Source organism: Chaetodon trifascialis, chromosome 19 (assembly GCF_039877785.1).
Source record: "Chaetodon trifascialis isolate fChaTrf1 chromosome 19, fChaTrf1.hap1, whole genome shotgun sequence".
Taxonomy (NCBI): domain Eukaryota; kingdom Metazoa; phylum Chordata; class Actinopteri; order Chaetodontiformes; family Chaetodontidae; genus Chaetodon; species Chaetodon trifascialis.
The window spans coordinates 6582634-6599455 of NC_092074.1; the positions used below are offsets into that span (position 1 = coordinate 6582634).

The 16822-nt window shown below is 43.2% G+C and overlaps 1 protein-coding gene across 12 annotated transcripts in view; it reads left to right on the forward strand.

The window, feature by feature from the left end:
• cdc42bpab (CDC42 binding protein kinase alpha (DMPK-like) b) overlaps positions 1 to 16822 on the forward strand; it is a 70981-nt gene that overhangs the window by 11936 nt on the left and 42223 nt on the right. For all 12 annotated transcript variants that reach the window (XM_070987775.1, XM_070987768.1, XM_070987773.1 and 9 more), the window contains exon 2: positions 16426 to 16517. In XM_070987775.1, the coding sequence (XP_070843876.1) occupies positions 16426 to 16517 (92 nt within the window). The remainder of the gene's footprint in view (positions 1 to 16425; positions 16518 to 16822) is intronic.

Here is a 16822-nt window from a genome sequence, read left to right on the forward strand (position 1 = left end):
AGAACTTCATGCCAAATGAGAAGGACAGGTATTTGCCCTCTGAATGTGTTCACGCTAAATTAGGACTGCACACTCCACTGGCTAAATTAGCTGCTTAGCAAGACTATCGAAACGGTGCTGCAGCAGCCTACAGGTTACACAAGCAGGCTCTTTTGAATCCCACAATTCGGGAAAATAGGGCAAGCACAAAGTTTGTCCCTACGTCTCATCAGTAGTGAGGCATTGGCGCAGTTTATAAATCAGATACAAATATCCAGATTTTGTCAGTCAGTATCAGCTGATATTGATATGCATTTTTCTAAGATTCAGAACAGGTTAAGTGATACAAGTCCAAGTCCACAATCAGACACAGCACTAATGATAACCCTGCACTGATATCTATGAACCCTTTGCGCTTGTTATTTCAAGTGTATAAAATCCAGATGCAATTCAGTGCTCTGCTATGTTATAAACATTGTTTCTCCAGTAGTGGAGATTAGTCTGTGCTGCAGCATTAGTAAAGCTGAAAGAGACTGTTATCCAAAACACTGTGCAGACGCGAGTCTTTTAAAAGGAAACAGACTGGGGATAGAGTTATTTATTCCCAGTCTACGATCCATCTCTGCAGTGTGAGTTGGTCAGCTGCTCTCATTTGTTAGTGCTGGTTAGTTCGGTGCTTCACTTCAATAATGTTAGCTATTGTCTGGGTGATGGGGCACACTTTTGTCATGCACAACTAATTATTAACTTACTAGATCCAAACTGTGCCCAAATGCTTGCCTGTTGTGAAGATGACATTCTGTCGACATGTAACTTTATTAACAACATGCACAAATCGCCTTTTGGCATTAGTGACCTTTTTTTCCCCTCTGCCCCTGTCACTCTGTCTTCTCTGAACACATAAGCATTCAGACTTGTATTTTATGACATTTCTGCTTAATCTTCTTAATTAGAAAATGAGAGAGTAGATGTGAGAAATTAGGCAGAGAGTGTGTGTGTGTGTGTGTGCGTGTGTGTATGAAAGAGAGAGAAGGGGACAAATTGAAATAGTTGCAGTAGATTAGAGAAGCCCTCTCTGTTGTCTGGGAAGATATCACTTGAAGTCAGTTCATCTATCTGTACTCTTTGTTCCTCTGCCTCAGTGCTGCTTGCAATAGCTGACACTGATGCAGCATTGACCTTGGCTCGTGGTGCGGTGGCGAATTTGATGGTGTCCTGATCTATTTTAAGCCCTGTCCGTATATCTACACTGCTGCATGCGTGCGTGTCTCTTGTACTCACTGTTCCGACCTCCCCAGCTTTATAGTAGAAATGCATGACTCAAATCATGTTTGATGGGCGAGCAGTTTGTCAGCACCATTCATCCATCTTCCACCTGAATGGCGGTCATTCACTCCGGTGGCTCTCACATGCAACTGATCTGATCGTCCCTCAGTCCTCCAGCTCAGGTCTGAATCACTGTGCTGTCTGGGTGGATTCTCAGTGATAAATTGAAGCCCCTGTGAGACGCTTGGCAGTCTGTTTACACATTCACTCATGAGCATGTTTCCTCCTCAGCGTTATTGCATTCTGACAGTGATTCAGCGGTTTTGTGGTGTCTGTTTTGAAAGGGGTTTTTGTGGGTTGTGGGGAAGTGTGTGAAAGCGAGAGTGAGTTTGTGCACATCCTATTTGTGTGTCACGAAAAATGGATTTTTTTGAAAGTTCCTCTGTATGTTTGAGCTTTGATTAGCCCACGCCCCGCTCGCCTCGGCTGTCCCTGCCCTCTTCTCTCTCCTGAGACGTCTCTGGTGGGGGGAAATCCTGTGGTTGCTCCTATTGTCATCTTGGTCGTCTTCCACTGAGTCATGTCTGTTATTCACCTCTATATATAGAGAGCTGCCTCACACGGTTTCCTCCCTGTGCTGAAGGTCATGATACAGACACAACAATTTGACACGCTGCTGTTGAGTAAATTTCATCACCCCCAAATCCAATTTTTCCCCCCTCAGGCATTTGAAATAAGACTAATTAGTGCCATTGTTCCTTCATCCTTCCTGTTTATTGATTGCTCATGTGTTATAGTAGGCAGTAGGGAGGGGGGCTTTTGGGTAGCAGTTTAGCATAGCTTAAATTCCTTTAAAAAAGCAAATGTTACATGTAATGATTACACTGCATTCGAGAAATGTGTGATTTATATCACACAGCTTTCGAGTATCTGCTGATCATTATTATGCACAGCACTACTCTGTTAATTGCAACATGCTCACACAAATGTGCACACACTCCCCCCTTTCTTCCTTACTGATAGCCCCAGTGTCTTTCATTAACAAACTGTAATATTGACTCATACTTCAGTATCAGTACTGCTGAACCTAGGGTTAAATATAATTAGGTTTTGATGCAGTTTTCTGTCCAAAACACTTAATTTACTGATACTAGGTAATAATTGCTTTCCATATGCTTCAGCCCCTGTGGCTAGAATCTTAGTCTCAATTGCTTTGTTGGGTTCCCATCTGTTTTCAAATTGCCTTATTTGTGCAAATCTGTTTCAGTCCAGACCGAGTCCTCCTCTGATAAGGAAATAGCGTAAATGAGGCATTTCCATTTATTATTATAATGGTATTCTCAAGAGGGGCAAATAGCTTAGCTGGGACACTTATTAGCTTGAGTTTGTATTGCCTACCACCAAGTGCAGTCATCTGTGCAGTGAAGTTTTTCTCATTACGCACTATATTCCTTACACTTCTGCTCCTGTGTTTCTGGCTTTTGGAATACTTAAAAAAAGATACAATCCTCCAAAGTCTTTCGATGCAGTGAACCACTTTTACTTCAGCCCCATACTGACCTCATCATGTGGATATATCCAAAGTGTGACAGGCTGTGCTTTGTGTTTTGTCTAGTGCTTTGATGATACCAGACTACTAGACCAATAAACACAGCTTTATTATGTCACCAAATACATCAGTCAGTCAGTTAGTTGTTCAGGCGTCTGAATTTTGTATCAGATGTCACTAGTTAGCTTGCTAGTTTTAGAATGAAGCTCCTGCTGTTCCTTTAAATAAACTTGCAATCTAGCTGAAACATCAGCAGTTCCCATACAGTTTGCCCTGCTACAGTTTCATGGCGGCACCCCCCACATATAACCAACACTTGCTACACCGATCAGCAGGCGCACACACTTGCCCTGGGCAGATTCAGTCAGCTAACTGAGCTAACTAGCTAACAGCAGCGAGTAGCTATAGCCAAAGATTGCTTCAGCAAAGAGTATAACAGTCGTTCTGGAGATATGTTGCATCCTCTTTGTTTGGAGTGACCTTCAGCGGGTGGCCGATCCTTACACATTATACCTTTAACAAGGTTATCACTAGCCCATTTACAGTGGCATGCAAAATTTTGGTGAAAATTGCACTTCCTGTGGATAATTAAGTGAGAAGAACATGGACTGATCTTGAGTTAGTTACAGATAAAAAGAGAAGCAATGGAGATCAAGCTGAGTTCTGGAAGAGAGAAAAACTATTAAAATGTGTCATCTTTTGGAAATCATCTTTTACTCTGTTAGCTATTCACAAGAACAGAAATTTTGACCAAGGGCAGTCAGACTTTTGCATGACACTGTAAATGTGGGGCACATGCTGAAGTCACAGGTGGCTTAGTTTGTGTGGTGATAGTACGGTTGTTGTAGGTGGTTGGTGCTACTCTGCATTACGTCCAGCACGCCACTGTGGAAACAGACAAAGTGCAGCCTGTGGTTGATCAGCCTGTTGAGAGAGTGGGTGTATGATCGCCTAGATGTCTCACGTACTCGTCAAAACAAGGGCCGTTCCGCTTTGGCCTTCCACACTGACTCAATCTGCTTATCAGTGAGGTCATTAGTCTCGTAACTGTTATCTAGGTGTCCGCCTGCTACTGCACAGCCCGTTGTTTGTTCTTGTAAGCTTACACCGTTGGACCTGAGCTCGTGGATAAGTCTTAAATGGATAAGGCTAGAGGTTTCCCTGCCTGATTAACTCTTGGATGGATTTGTTAATTGGTCAGGCAGTTAGATGAATTAAATGGAAATGTATGAATGTAGTGCTGTGTGGATGGTTATCAATCATCCTATTTGTTCTGGACGTTATTTTTGTTCTTTTTCAAAGATTATTTGCCTAATTTTATGACCAGTACCTGAGCAGGGAACAGGAACATTTGTAGAAGACAAAGCATTTCTGTGCGTGTCTCCTATGTTTGTGATATAAACATGGATAGTTTCTCTATGATAACAGCGTGGAGGAGAGCCAGGTCCTGCCCTGCCCTGATCTGATCTCCGCCTGTCCAAACAGCTATGTAACCTAGCCCTTCCACTGTATCCTTTCTTTGAAATCAAATTCATTTTTCTGTAGTGGTCACGTGTGTACCTTGCTTCTGTTCTGAATGGGAGGCCTGTCCTAACACGCCCAGCTGCTGCCAGATGCATATTTTCAGGATGCTTTTGGTTTCAGGTCCCAGCACTAACACCTTTATTCTGGAGGTTATAATTAGTAGCCAAGCTAGTCTTTTTTGCAGCGATGGCGACTGGTTGTGGCCTAGAAAGTGTCTGTTGTGCATGGCTGCAGCAGAGGGGGAAGTGTATATATAGCTGTTTCACTTCAGTCCTCTCCATTTATTTTGGGAGCAGCAAATGGTAATTTAGTGGTTTTCTCCAGATTTCAGTGTCAGTTCACTTCACAGCCTGCCCTTGATTCTTTGTAAGAGGAGAGGCCACCACCTGTATTGGAAAAGTGGACTTTGTTGCAGTGTTGTAGTGTTGGGGAACACATTTTTATTCTTTTTGGGTTACGTAACGTACATGATGATTTGCAAACATTTCTGTGTTTCACTGTGTATGTCCCTGAAATTGTGTAGCCACAGCAGCTCGGTTTATGACCTTTTCTAAAACAAATTTGCCATCCACATTTAGTGCTATTGTAGTGTTAGCTGCTAATGTTTGTGTTATCTGCCTTGTGTTGACCGCTCTGTAACTTTATGGTCAGCTTTTGGGGTTTTCCAGGGTTGTTTTTCATCACTCATAATTGTTAGGTAATTGAGGCATGCCACACTGCGACTTCAGGGCAAATTTAGTTACAAAAACAATTTTTAACTGCACAGTCACATTTATGGGTACTGTTTTTAAATTATTCAGCACTCATTTAAGTACTCAACTTGGAAACATGTAGTTTTGGCCCGGTTTTCTGTGTATCACTGTCACTCCTTCATGCTGGCCATAGCTTCAGGTCCTTCCTGTTGGTCCCATCTTGAGCACACCTAGCTGGGCAGGTTTCCAGACAATAAAAGACATCTTGGGTTACTTCCATCATGACACATATCGCCACAGGGAGCCTGCAGCCAAACACATCTTAATGTTGAATAGAAAAGACCTGGGTCATCTGTAAAGTACTCTGGGTGTTTTCTCCAGTGACAGCAGCGGCGGGGGAGGTGTATGAGCATGTCAGTCTATGAGTACTTTGCCTTTGTATGCATATAAGGAGACAGTGTAGTTTTACTGTCACGGACATTTCAGTCTTTTCTGACACAATCCTTCCTCCCACTCCTCCCTGATCTTTACTTTTCTCTTGAAGCTCCTCTGTCCATCTTTCTTCCCGCTCTGTTGTCTTTTCTTTTGAAAGAAATTTTAGACATTGCCAGTTCCATCTAAATTTCCTCATTGTTCCAGTCCACTTCAGTACTGCTTTAACGGTCTTAACAAATGCCTAGAGGATGCTTTCATTTATTTGGGTGGTTCTAGTATGGGTGGTCCCTACAGGAATCAAACCCTTAAATGGTGCAATGTCAGTGTTGGGCTGTACCAGTCGAGCTGCAAAAGGCTGTAGCATAGTAACAACCCCCCTGATTTTCCACGAGTGCTGGCATCTGGCAGTTGGGGCGGGGGGGATCAGAGAAAGGATGAGCCCAGAAAAGGCAGTAGGAAACTTGTGGTGTAATATCTGTCAGGATGTTGTGACATGTTGGTGTTGGAAGACCACTGGCAATAAAGTCTTACTTTTGTTTAAGTGATTGGTGACTTGACTGATCTTGAAATTTATAAGGTGCTGCTGGAAGTTGACGAGGTGCCATGGTATGGCTGCATTCTTGCATGCGCGCTGTGCCAGCTGAGATTTTTACATACTCGGTATTGGAAAATATTGTCTGCGTCGCTGAACATTCCCACAGCTCATGCCCGGTATTCCTAGCTCTGGCTCTTGTAACCGCCCTGTAGTGTTTTTCCTTTCAGGCTGATGTGGGAGCTCTGGCCTGTGAAGGCACTTAGAGGCTGCCATAAAGTCATTTGTTCCTGGTATTGAGCAGCAAGTGTTTCTGCTGGCAGTAAAAGCGGAAGATTCATACAGCTGTCAGTGTCTGTTTCTCAGGTGGCCACATCCAAAGCCTGTGAGTCCTTCCAAAGTGGAAATGGAGTCAGGTCAAACATCACATCTTATTCATTTGACTGGATATTCCAATCAGGACTGATTTTAAAGTACAAAAAAGTCCACTGTACTTTTGATATCTTGAGTACTTGTTAATGAATCATTTTTGGAGAGCATTGTTAAACGTGTCGCCTCACTTCATAAGCAAACGTCCCTGTTGTTCATCTAGTTTTACATCAAGAGCCAACTTTTCTAATTATATATAAAATCTTAATCCTTCTTTGGTACAGGACTGGTCCACTACATGGCATCTGTTTTATCCATCTCCACTAATGCCAACTTAAAGTCCGTTAAATTTATGTGTTTTGCAATGAATCTGCACAATTAATGATGTATGATTGTAGGGGAGTGCTAGCACCATTACCATAGCCAACAAGTACCAATAAGTTGGGAAAATCATGAAAAGAAGGGGTAGGAAGGAAGGAAGGAGCACCATGCAGACGTTTGGGCCCCCCAAAAGAAATGAGTGCTCAGATAACACGAATATTTGTGTGTGTGGCTCAAGTGGTAACACTGTCGCCTCACAGCTAGAAGGTCCCCGGTTCGAATCCCGCTGTGGCGTGTCCTCCACCATGCCTTTGGTGCTGCTGCTCGAGGAAAAAAGGGGGCCTTTCTGTGTGGAGTTTGAATGTTCTCCCCGTGTTCACCCGGGGTTTCCTCCGTAATAACCCCCACTAAAAACATGCAAGAAGATCACCACCTGACCAATGGTGACGAAAAAAGATGGGTCCCCGGGCGCGGGCACCGGCATCGGCTGGCAGCTGGCAGCCCACCGCTCCTGGTCTGCCGCGGAGGATCGACAGTCCAAGGATGGGTCAAATGCGGAAATATAATTTCACGAGAAGCATGGCGTGTAGTGTGCACATTTGTGAACCTTATGGTTTTTATATGAGGATTTCTTTCTCATTTATTTACAACAACAGCTGTTCTTGTGTGCACTTAAAAGTATTTATGTGGAGGTATGTGAAGCATGAAATACATTTGTGAATCCTCCTTTGTGCCCTCATTAATACTGAGGCTGATATGAGTCCATGCAAATCAGTGCATGCCAAACTGGCTGTTTGGCTGTGGTATAATTCCTGCCCACCCTCATTTGAATGACCTGCATGACAACCAGTAAAACAGTGTGAGTGTAGTTAAGTCTGATTAGAGTGGTGTTGTCCAGGCCCGGCTCACTTTTCTAAATACAACCTTCCAACTCCAGCGGAATAGGAGATGTTGCTCACTACGCCTACACATGTACCACTGAACTGAATAATGTTCCAGATGATGATATAACCTCTAAATATGGCAAATATCGGTGGTGTAATATAATCATGATTATCGGTGTGACTGTGAATTGTGCGGCTCTATCCTTTTCTTGACATCCTGCAGGCTTATCGCAGCCATGGTTCTGTTACTATCAATACCCAGCAGAGGAACAATGCAGCACCTGGTGCTTCTACTGCCAGAGTGGCAGACAGTAAGGAAACCCAGCCAAGCTTGGTAGCATGGCCTGGCAGGCTCCTTTCATATTCTCTCTTTATCTGCAGATGGTATCAGGAGCCTGTGTTGACACAGAATTGTCTAAATCACCTTGTTTGCGATGTGGGTTGAACAGGCCGATGTGTGGGCTTGGAGAATTCTTTGAAGTACTGGGAACACTTCCTGTACAGACAGCAGAAACTGGTGTAGCCACACCCCTCCAAGGCAGCTTTTCTCACGTTGCTGGCCTGGGTGTATGCTCACTGCAGCAGCCTATGCACTGTAACACCCACTAGATCTGATCTATTGTTTTGTCAAGCCCTGCCTCCCCTTTTCTTTGGTGTTTGCGGTTTCTTAATATTTTGGGAACATCCTGTTTGTGTGTTTAATGCTGTGGGGCACAGCTTGTTTAGTTTAAGGCCTCTGACCATTCCTGCCCTCTTATTAGTGTGACAGGACAAGAAAGGCTGACTGAAACAGAAGAGGAAAAGTCTAAGAATAAGAAACTCTTAGAGAGAGAGAGAGAAGGAGCTGAGGCAAATGATCAAATTGGATAACTCAGGAGGAAGAGTGGAAATGTAGGAAAAGAGATGAAGAGATGGAAAGAGAGGGAAATGGGTAGGGATGGCAGTGAAAGGAAAACAGCATTGAGGGGAACTTGAGGTTGGCTGTGGTGGAGTGGAGGGGGCAGGGAGGGGTATGGCAGACAGACAGCATTGGGAATTCTGGTGTCGCTGGAGTGCAGCCTAGCATTAAATGCAATTTAATGCTCCAAGGCATGTTTACATGCTATGTAAGAGATTCCCTGTTTGTCCTTCACGAATTTCCGGTGCTTATCAATGATTTAACGGCACACCCCCCAAATCTGTGATAGCTGACATACATCAGATATGGTCAAATATGTGTTGGGGCACTGGCACTGCCCCTTGGCACCGCCTGTTGGGATCAAACAGCTGTGCTCGTGTCGTATGAGAGAGCGAGACATGGAAAAACCTTTTATCGGAGCTGGTCGTGCCTCCTTACACACATCTGTTGGGAGAACCTCTGGCTGTGACATTAAGAGCCCTGGTTCTATTTCCATCTGTAATTTAGGTAATTTACTGGATGTTTTTAAGCTACTTGCAGTCAAATTGCTAAAAGGGCGGTGTTTTTGAAGTGCCTCTGGCATGGAGTCACTTTCCCTTTGAAGGACCAGTTTATTAAAATCAAAGAGCTTGAATATTTCACTTGATGACCTTGGTGTGCTATTTTTTCATTCCTCAATTAGTTGGATTTATATTTTGCCTTCATTTAACCAGGAAGTACTTTTGTAATAAGACAGCTGTTTCTGTGAGAGCAAGCAAAACCCTGTGTTTATAAAAATGAGGTAATGATGGGCCTGGAACAGTTTTTAAGTTTATTTGTGTCTAAAAATAGTAAATTGATACTTAATTCCCTTTTTTGGCAGGTAAATAGCTGTAATGGACAAAGTTTGAAAACCCTGAAGCTGTTGCACCTTGTGTCAGGAATGAGGGGTTGATGGGAAAATGATAAGCAGCTGGTGGGCTCAGCTTGGGTTGCTTTTGGGGTCTGCTGACACAGTGGCACTGAAATGTCACATACATAGCCATTTCAGAATGGCAGAAGGCAATGCAGCAGACAGCCTGGCAGGCAGCATAATTTAGAAATAGCCTGTGACCATGTGACATCATAGGAAACTGCAAGCTGGTACATGTACTTAACTTTTAGAAAGAACAAATGTCAGACTCCCGGACACAGCGACCTCCCATTTGTAAAATATGTATTCATTTTCTATCGCTCTCAATCAGGAAAAAGAAATATGGCCATCGCAGTTATTCAGACCTATCATTTGCTCCTTTTATGACGCAGCGCTTCCTCAGCAAAGGTTTACACAGTCTCGGAAAACTCCCAGCCTCCTTATGAGGTGTGATAAGTTCGCCCCCTCCAGCGGTCCCACCACAGTCAGATGGAAGGAAAGGCCATCCCCGGGTTTCTTCCTCTCCTCTCTGCCATTCTCCCTCTTCATGTCATATTCTGGAAAGCCTCTCTCTCTCTCTCTCTCTCTCTCTCTCTCTCTCTCTCTCTCTCTCTCTCTCTCTCTCTCTCTCTCTCTCTCTCTCTCTCTCTCCCTCTCTCTCTCTCTCTCTCTCTCTCTCTCTCTCTCTCGCCTTTTCTCTCTTTCTCTCTCTCTCTCTCTATCTTGCTCTCTCTCTTGCGCTCTCGGTCTCCTGTCTCTCCTGCGAGCAGCATTTTTCTGTCGTTACCTCACTGTGGTTGTAAATAATCTCAGTTATGGCTTCCAGATGTCCCTCCGTCCCACTCTGGAACTAGGGATGGGGTTGGAGCATGGTGCGGGTGTAAGGGTAGGACACTTACTGTAACTGGCTCAGCGGCTGGCTGGGCCTGAGTATGAGTTGCCTTCTCCGTCTCTCCCTCTGTTCTCTTGTGTTCTCTCTGTCCTGCCCAGTCCCACTTTCTCCCACGAGCTGAACTTGATTGCTTTATCCATTTTTCTCTGCTGTCTCTATTTCTCATGTTTTTTTTCTGTCATTGTTTTTATCCCACAACTGTCCTCTGTCCATCAAATATAATACTGTAATTCCTGAAGTACAGACAGCTCCAGAGGTGCTGAAAGGACTCAACAGCTGGCCAGACTGTGTATTATCAGAGAGACTAATATTAGAAACAGGAGAATACAGAATTTATAATTACAGATTTCTTTATTTTATTACACCAGTTTCACAAAACTCCAAAGATATCAAATCTGTTATTAGCTCTCTTATTAGCAAAGAGCAGCATACAACACACCCAGCTAGCTCCTTCTCGTGTTTCAGAAGACACAGTCTCCCACTTAGACTTTCTGTCTGCACTCAGGTAGCTTGCCTAGTGGAGCGCCACACCCATGTACCATGTCAGTGTTCTCACCAGAGCAGCCCGGGCTAATAAAAATGCAATTATGAGACTTGTGTCACTTCGGTAGCTTCCTATGGGAATTCCATTTAACAAAAATATATGCAGTTCCTGAATAAAAACCATCTTTCATCTGCATCTCTCAGAGTCGTGTGGATTGGTTCATTTAAAAAAAATAAAAGAAGCATGTCTGGTCTGTGTAATTGATGAGCAGCAGACATCTAAATCACTCCAGATATTTCAAAAACAATGTGGGTGTGGATTTCCCTTTAGCCTCTTTGTCTCTGGGTAAAAAAAATAAATACACTGGCAGTATGCAGATACATGGAAATACATGACTCACATGTAGCATGCACAGCACGCTGAGCCACACGCAAACAGTTCCTCTGTAACATACGTACAGAATATAACACGCACGGGCACAACAGTGTCAGGGAAAGTTATTTTGGAACATGGGCTATGGCTCATATCCATGAGTAATTCTGAAGTCAGATCTACGATTTTGTCTTTGAGAAAACACTTAAAGCATTGTGACGTGTATGAAGCCACCGTTGACTGTTCAGTTCTCTGCAGGGTGTCCTGCACATGTGCTCTGTGACTCTGGAAAAGCATTAGACAGATGCATCAGGTGACTGCATAAGTTTGTTTTCCTGAAATATTGGCAGACGTAGTGGGTGTGTCATTTTGCACCGAAGAACATAGAACATGAAGTACACCCATAACAGTCCTGTAATAGTCAGCATACTTGCAATGTAGTGCAATGCCTAAAAGTGTTTTTACTTTTACAGTTCTGAAAATTAAATGGAACAACAGGGGTTAAAGAAAAAGAATTCAGATTCTGGAAGGTGTATTTATTTGTAAGTTACTGATAAGCCTAGTTACTTTCATTACAATGAAATGAATGTAGTTACACCCAGTGTTGAGTCACACACAGAAACCTTGCATGTATGCAGACATTGTAATCCTTGCTACACTTATGACACACACGTACAGACACACACTGACAAAGTTCACATGAACACACCCTGGAGACACGGCGTGGAAGAGATCCAGACTGAGGCCAGTTGTGAGAACTGAGCATATCATTTGTGGGCCGGCTGCTAAGTGAACACACTTGCCTGTAGTTACCAAGTTTCACACAAAAATGGCTGTGACCTCTTGTGTTGGTATGGAGTAAGATGGGCCTGATAAGCGCTCAGCATTTTGGACTGAACCAGTCTGGCTGTGGGGATTAGCTGGCGTCACTCATGTTTTTCCAGTTTCACTGCATCTTAAGGCCTTCTCCTGAACATGTGTGTATTCAGCAAGCATATGTGTATTTTTTAATGTTTTTTTTTTCTCTCAGTCTGTGTACTCCTAGTGCGTCTGCAAATGGATGTCCTCCCCACAAAGCACGCAGTACATTAATGTGACTGACATGTCATCTTTTTCCAATCTTGGCTCACTTGCCCGGCACATTGCAAAACGCTCGGAAAACAAAGAGCTCCAGTCGTGCTAAAGCATGGATAGACACCTTCGCAAGCATTGCCAGGGGTTCCTACCACACCTCGTCATCGCAACAGTTGCTATGTTTAGGTCTACCTGTATATTTTGCCAGCGAGTTAAGATGTATGACCAAACTCTATGGTATTTATTTTTCTCTGTTGTAAAAAGGGATGTAGCACATCACTATGAATCCATCTCCGCTACAGGAGCAGCACAGACACATTGATCCCTGGGTAAATGTGGCTGAGCTTAGTGAGCACATTCAGTTCTTGTTTGAGTCAGGGTGTTTTATATGTTGACCCTTCATAGTGACATATGTTCCAAGTATTTCCAAAAGACACACACACACACACACACACACACACACACACACACACACAATTGAATACCATTTATAAATTACAGGCCATAGCAGGTTAATAGCTGCCGTGTGCCTCAATAAACTGCTCGCTGTTGGAGTGATGACCAATGATTTTTCCTCTCCTGAAAAGCAATTTATATCATATTTCTGCCAAGGCCAGAGCAAGACATAGTCACCAATTATGTGTCAGATGTAGATGTAGGGAACTAGATCTAGCTCTGTGTGTGTGCATGTGCACATATTTGTATGTGTGCTTTGTTGTGGACAGGGCCTGTGGGCTCCTGGCTCAGAGATGAAAGACATTTCTTATGTGGCTGGTTTAGTGGAGCTCCTGAGTCAGCATGCAGCCACTAATCAGTGTTTTCTCCCTCTGAGCTAGCCTGACTCTGTTCCCCCTGCTCTCTGGCCCGCCACCCTGTTAGCTCTGACTTGTATAATTTGGAGTTAAACCAGAAGGAATCGGATGCATGCAGTTGAACCTTTAGCCACCGGTCCTACCTTGTCAGATCAGTTTAGATAAAGAAGATGAGGTGATGCATAGAAATTAATAAGACTTTTCCATTCAAGTCAAACCAGGCCATGTTGATTTGCATTTCCATTACCAGTTTAAATGCACAAAGTTATCCTAAGTGAGGGACAAGAATGACCAAACATGGTCCATCATAGATCAAACATAGCAGATACATCATCGGTTTCAATCATCCCATCCCTGTTTTTCAAGCAGTGGCCGGTAGATGTCTACCAAAATCGTAACAACAGCCTGAAAATCCATGATGATAGAAGTGGGCACTGCTTTTAAATGTCATTTACTCAAGATGAGCACATCATCACTGAAACACACACCTTCAAGTTGGTAGCTCTGTTGTAATAGAAATGCAATTCCCCGCCACACTGGGCTGATGCACCAAGCCAAACCAAGTCACACCAAGCCAGCATGTTTGTTTGGTAAAGGGCTGAAAGACTGCTGAGAGAAAGAAGACACAGAGTATAAGCACCTCTGAATCAGGATGATGGCTGGATGGCAAGCACCAGCAGTGCCCATAGACATGTCTCTAAAATGTAGAATAGTCTACATCAGTTTCTGTAAACCTTTATGACGACTATTGCCCTTTGTGTTCATAGGGTGGGGGCAAATGAGACTACATAGTGCTGAATTAATGGAGCCCTCCTGTTGAGATAATAGCATTTATTGATATGGCTGTTCTCGATGAAAGTCGATATGGAGATCTTGTAATGCAGTTAGCTTAGTAAGGCTTTGTCATCATATTTAAAACATTTCGGCTACTAACGATAAACACTTGATGCTTGTGTCAACGATTCCAACAAAAATCTGACCACACAAAACACTATGTTTTGTATTTGCTGAAAACCTGAGCATGCGACGCTGATGACTGAGAAAACTCCTTTGTACCCTGCAATGAATAACCCATCATGAATTGTTTGAAAGTCTCATTATTCACACATTAAGTGAAATGAAATGCAAAAATCCAGTTAGAAATAATTTGAATATGACAACATCTTTGAATGCAAATTTTTGCTCTTCGTGCTGAAGCTATGTAATTGCACATCTGAGGTGAATCTTATGCCTGTGCTTTTAACAGTGAAAATACAAGCATATTAACCACATTATTTAATCTCTTTCCTAATCGTTTGCTGCTCCAGACTAATTTGTTGGCTTTCATAAATGATTTAATGTGAATCTGGGGATTGAGCTGCTAGATATTATCTTCACTCTGGCAAACAGGCCATGCCAGGTTAAAGATGCTGGCTAAAGTAGACGGCTGAAAAGAATCACATGTGGAATGGAAATTACCAGTAGCACCCAGCAAAACGGTGGTAGATTCGACTCGCTGATTATGAGTTTGTTTTCCGGCCACTTTGGCAGTTAACCTACGATTAGCCTGTCCTAAGTCAAATATTATGAGATTATAAAGTCAAACAAAACCATGTTGACACATGTCCTTATGGAAGACAATCCCTCCAAGATTTCTTTGACAGAACCAGTTTTTTTTTAATATTACATGTGCAGAGATCACATCTTATGTATAGATCTTATATGTATATATTGAGGTGTGTTTTGTGGCTGACATTTTGCAGCCAGCTCTGTACTGTTGTCTGAACTGCTGTTTGCATGTTAGATGTTGTTTCTTGCAATGAATCTTGGGTCTTTTCAGGTCAGCATGCCGTGTGTAATTTTCTGTATTTTGAAGTAGTATTGCTGGGCTGTTAGATAATCCATGAAGAAAGGGAAGCGTGCACGAGAACACTTCGTGAGAAAGACCGATTTTGTTGTTTGTCACCACCTTGTTTGTCGTCATTGTTGCAGAATTGTGGCGATGTCCTGGTCAATTGCTTGAGGCTGGAAAACAACTCACAATACAACAGGGTTGATTGACCACAAATTTTAAGTTTCTGGTCTACTTGCTCTGTAACTGGTCTGCAGGAAAATGAACGAAATGACCAGGCAATTTTCCCATGTCAGGTGTCCCCAGCCTTACTCGATGGTGCGATGGCTGAGTGGCTTGTGTGTTTATGTGTGTACATTGTCTGTAGTAATGCGTGCCAGGACATGGCACACTGCACCGGCCCCTGTTTTCCCTCTGCCCTGCGGTCATAGCAGGCCAGGCCAGCTGTCAGTTGAGGCAGGAGTCAGAAGGGAGTGTGAGTGGAGAGGTTGTTGAGCTATGAGCGACCTGTTTGTTTTATTTCAGCAGGCACTTCCCTGTTTCACAGTGGGAGAATGTCCTTTTCCTCAACACTAGAGGCTCTGTAAAGTCATGGCAACCAGATGAATTGAGCATGATGTTTTGCCAGGGAGGGTTTGCAGATGGGCCCAGAGTGTCAGCTTGGCTGGTGGTCAGCTCCCACACACACACACAGAAGATGTAGATTTAGTCTTTTGTTAACCAAAACAGCCATGTTAAGCATCGAAATGTATTTGTATGTGAGTACTTGCTTGTCTGTTGGCTAATAATGCTGTTAAAAAGCAGGGAGCATACCATTCAAAACAACAAGTTAGGTTATACTTCTCTGTGTTATCAGACAATTAAGTGTATCATTGCAGCCAGTGTGCTGACCTTGGTGAACTTGCAGCCAATCCTTGGCATGCTGAGATCATGTAAACCAGGAAGTGGTTGAATAGCTCTCCACAAATGAGGGAAATGCTGACTTTGTCAGCCATAGATGGAATCTGTTTGGCTTTGTGAGGGAACGCTAGTGACCCTTACAGATCCCTCCTGGTCCTTTTTCCACCAGGAACCATGACTAAAGGCGTAACAATAGCTTGCTTTATCATTCAGCCTCTCTGTGTCCGGTGTCATGTGCTATAGAGAGGTCCAGGTGGTCACTAATACTTTGATAGAAAACATTAAAAACGGCATGGCAGCCTTTCCTGAGTTCTGGGAATATTGTGGGTCCCTAGTGGGTTACCACATGACTAGCACAAGTATGTTTCCATAAGCCTGGGTCACAGGATAAAAATACCTTTAACTCTTTTTTCCTTGCATTGTAATGTGCTGCTCTGATCAACTGCAAAGCGAACGTATGATGTGATCAAACAATCACCTGCTGAGATGAGTCAGGCAGATCCAGATGCACAACATCTCATTATCAGTGCTTTCACTAGATGATGGTTAAAACAACTGGTTTACAATTGGCTTGAAATTATTCTTCTGTCCCTGCGTGTACTTGATATTTACCTGTGCAGTATTATTTTGTTATGAATTGAGTGAATCCTAAATGTGCCTTTCGTGTTCTGAAGACACCGTTTGGAAAAATCTGACGTCTGTTTTCCTTCTCTCTACAGCTAAACCCTTCACTTCCAAAGTGAAGCAGATGCGCCTTCACAAGGAAGACTTTGAGATCCTTAAGGTGATTGGACGAGGAGCCTTCGGAGAGGTAATATACCCTCTGGTTTTAACTCTCAACCATGCAGCAGTCTATTACCATACAAGTGGAGAACCTGCAATTTGGTTTTCCCCTTTTTCGCTTTTGTGCAAGAAACAGGTGTTATAGGTTAGTTTGGAGCATTTTCACATAGATACATCATCTGGTGTGTGTGTTCTGACAGGAAACATCTCAAAATGTGCAGTTTCTTCCTTGAGGCAGAGATTTTGATCTCTGGGCAACACTTGCCAGTAAAAGGCTGTATTCTTTTGTGCCCTTCGAGCTTAATACCTGAATTATAAAAGACAAGAGTGTTC